This window comes from Myotis brandtii, unplaced genomic scaffold (genome assembly GCF_000412655.1).
Source record: "Myotis brandtii unplaced genomic scaffold, ASM41265v1 C41946128, whole genome shotgun sequence".
In the NCBI taxonomy this organism is placed as follows: Eukaryota; Metazoa; Chordata; class Mammalia; order Chiroptera; family Vespertilionidae; genus Myotis; species Myotis brandtii.
The window spans coordinates 1-947 of record NW_005314014.1 but is presented as its reverse complement, the minus strand read 5'-3'; the positions used below and the strand labels follow the sequence as shown (position 1 = coordinate 947).

General features: G+C 66.3%; 1 protein-coding gene across 1 annotated transcript; it reads left to right on the top strand.

Annotated features, from left to right (window-relative positions):
• Window positions 1-50: 50 nt before the first annotated feature.
• HBQ1 (hemoglobin, theta 1) lies at window positions 51-941 on the top strand. Its single transcript, XM_005852873.2, has 3 exons — window positions 51-348; window positions 484-688; window positions 800-941. The coding sequence occupies exons 1-3, from the start codon at window positions 254-256 to the stop codon at window positions 926-928; spliced, it is 429 nt and encodes a 142-aa protein (XP_005852935.1). The 5' UTR covers window positions 51-253; the 3' UTR covers window positions 929-941.
• Window positions 942-947: the final 6 nt, after the last annotated feature.

Sequence of the window (947 nt, the reverse complement as noted above, 5' to 3'; positions counted from 1 at the left end):
AAGTTTGTGTTACCTGATAATAATATGTATTAAGTATTAGTTTCCATACAGTGAACTCTACAAAAACGGGGGCCTCAGGGTCCAGAGTGATTGGGAAGGTCCCAGGTCAGAGCAGATGGAGATGGGGCGCTTCCGGATCCCTCTGGACCAGACTCTGCAGCGTGGCGCCCCCTAGAGGCCATGGGGACCTGCCGGCCGTTGGGCGCGGGCGCAGCCATTGCAGAAGCTCGCTCCGGGGGCCCGCGGCTGCACCATGGTGCTGTCGGCGGCGGACCAGGCTGCAGTGCGCGCTCTCTGGAGAAAACTGGATACCAACGTGGGCGTCTACACCACGGAGGCCCTGGAGAGGTGCGGGCCGGCCCTAGCGCCCTCGGGGCTCCCCTGCCTTCCTGCTCGCCCCGGGGATGGATCCCCGCCCTCCCGCGGCCCTCCCCCTCCAGCCCCGACTCCAGGGGCGCACCTCACTAGCCGTTCCTCCCGAAGGACCTTCCTGGCCTTCCCCTCCACCAAGACATACTTCGCCCACCTGGACCTGAGGCCCGGCTCCGCCCAGGTCAAAGCCCACGGCCAGAAGGTGGCTGACGCGCTGACCCTGGCCGTGAACCACCTGGACGACCTGCCCCGCGCCCTGTCGGCTCTGAGCGACCTGCACGCGCACAAGCTGCAGGTGAACCCCGTCAACTTCAAGGTGAGCAAGCGCGGTGGGGGCTGGCCCCTCTCGCCGGGAGGGGGAGGAGTTCACAAGGGAGGGTGCGGGGGGATGATTGACCCCGGTGGGGATGACTCCATCCCTCCGCAGCTGCTGGGCCACTGCCTGCTGGTCACCCTCGCCCGGCACTACCCCGGAGACTTCAGCCCCGCCCTGCAGGCCTCGCTGGACAAGTTTCTGAGCCACGTGATTTGGGCGCTGGCCTCCAGCTATCGCTAAACGGGGGGTGCGTCATCGC

Bases quoted from the DNA above. Each gene is read 5' to 3' on its own strand.
- HBQ1 (XM_005852873.2), top strand. From the start codon at position 254: ATGGTGCTGTCGGCGGCGGACCAGGCTGCAGTGCGCGCTCTCTGGAGA. The intron at 349-483 runs GTGCGGGCCGGC...TTCCTCCCGAAG, and splicing joins ACCACGGAGGCCCTGGAGAG to GACCTTCCTGGCCTTCCCCT. The intron at 689-799 runs GTGAGCAAGCGC...ATCCCTCCGCAG, and splicing joins TGAACCCCGTCAACTTCAAG to CTGCTGGGCCACTGCCTGCT.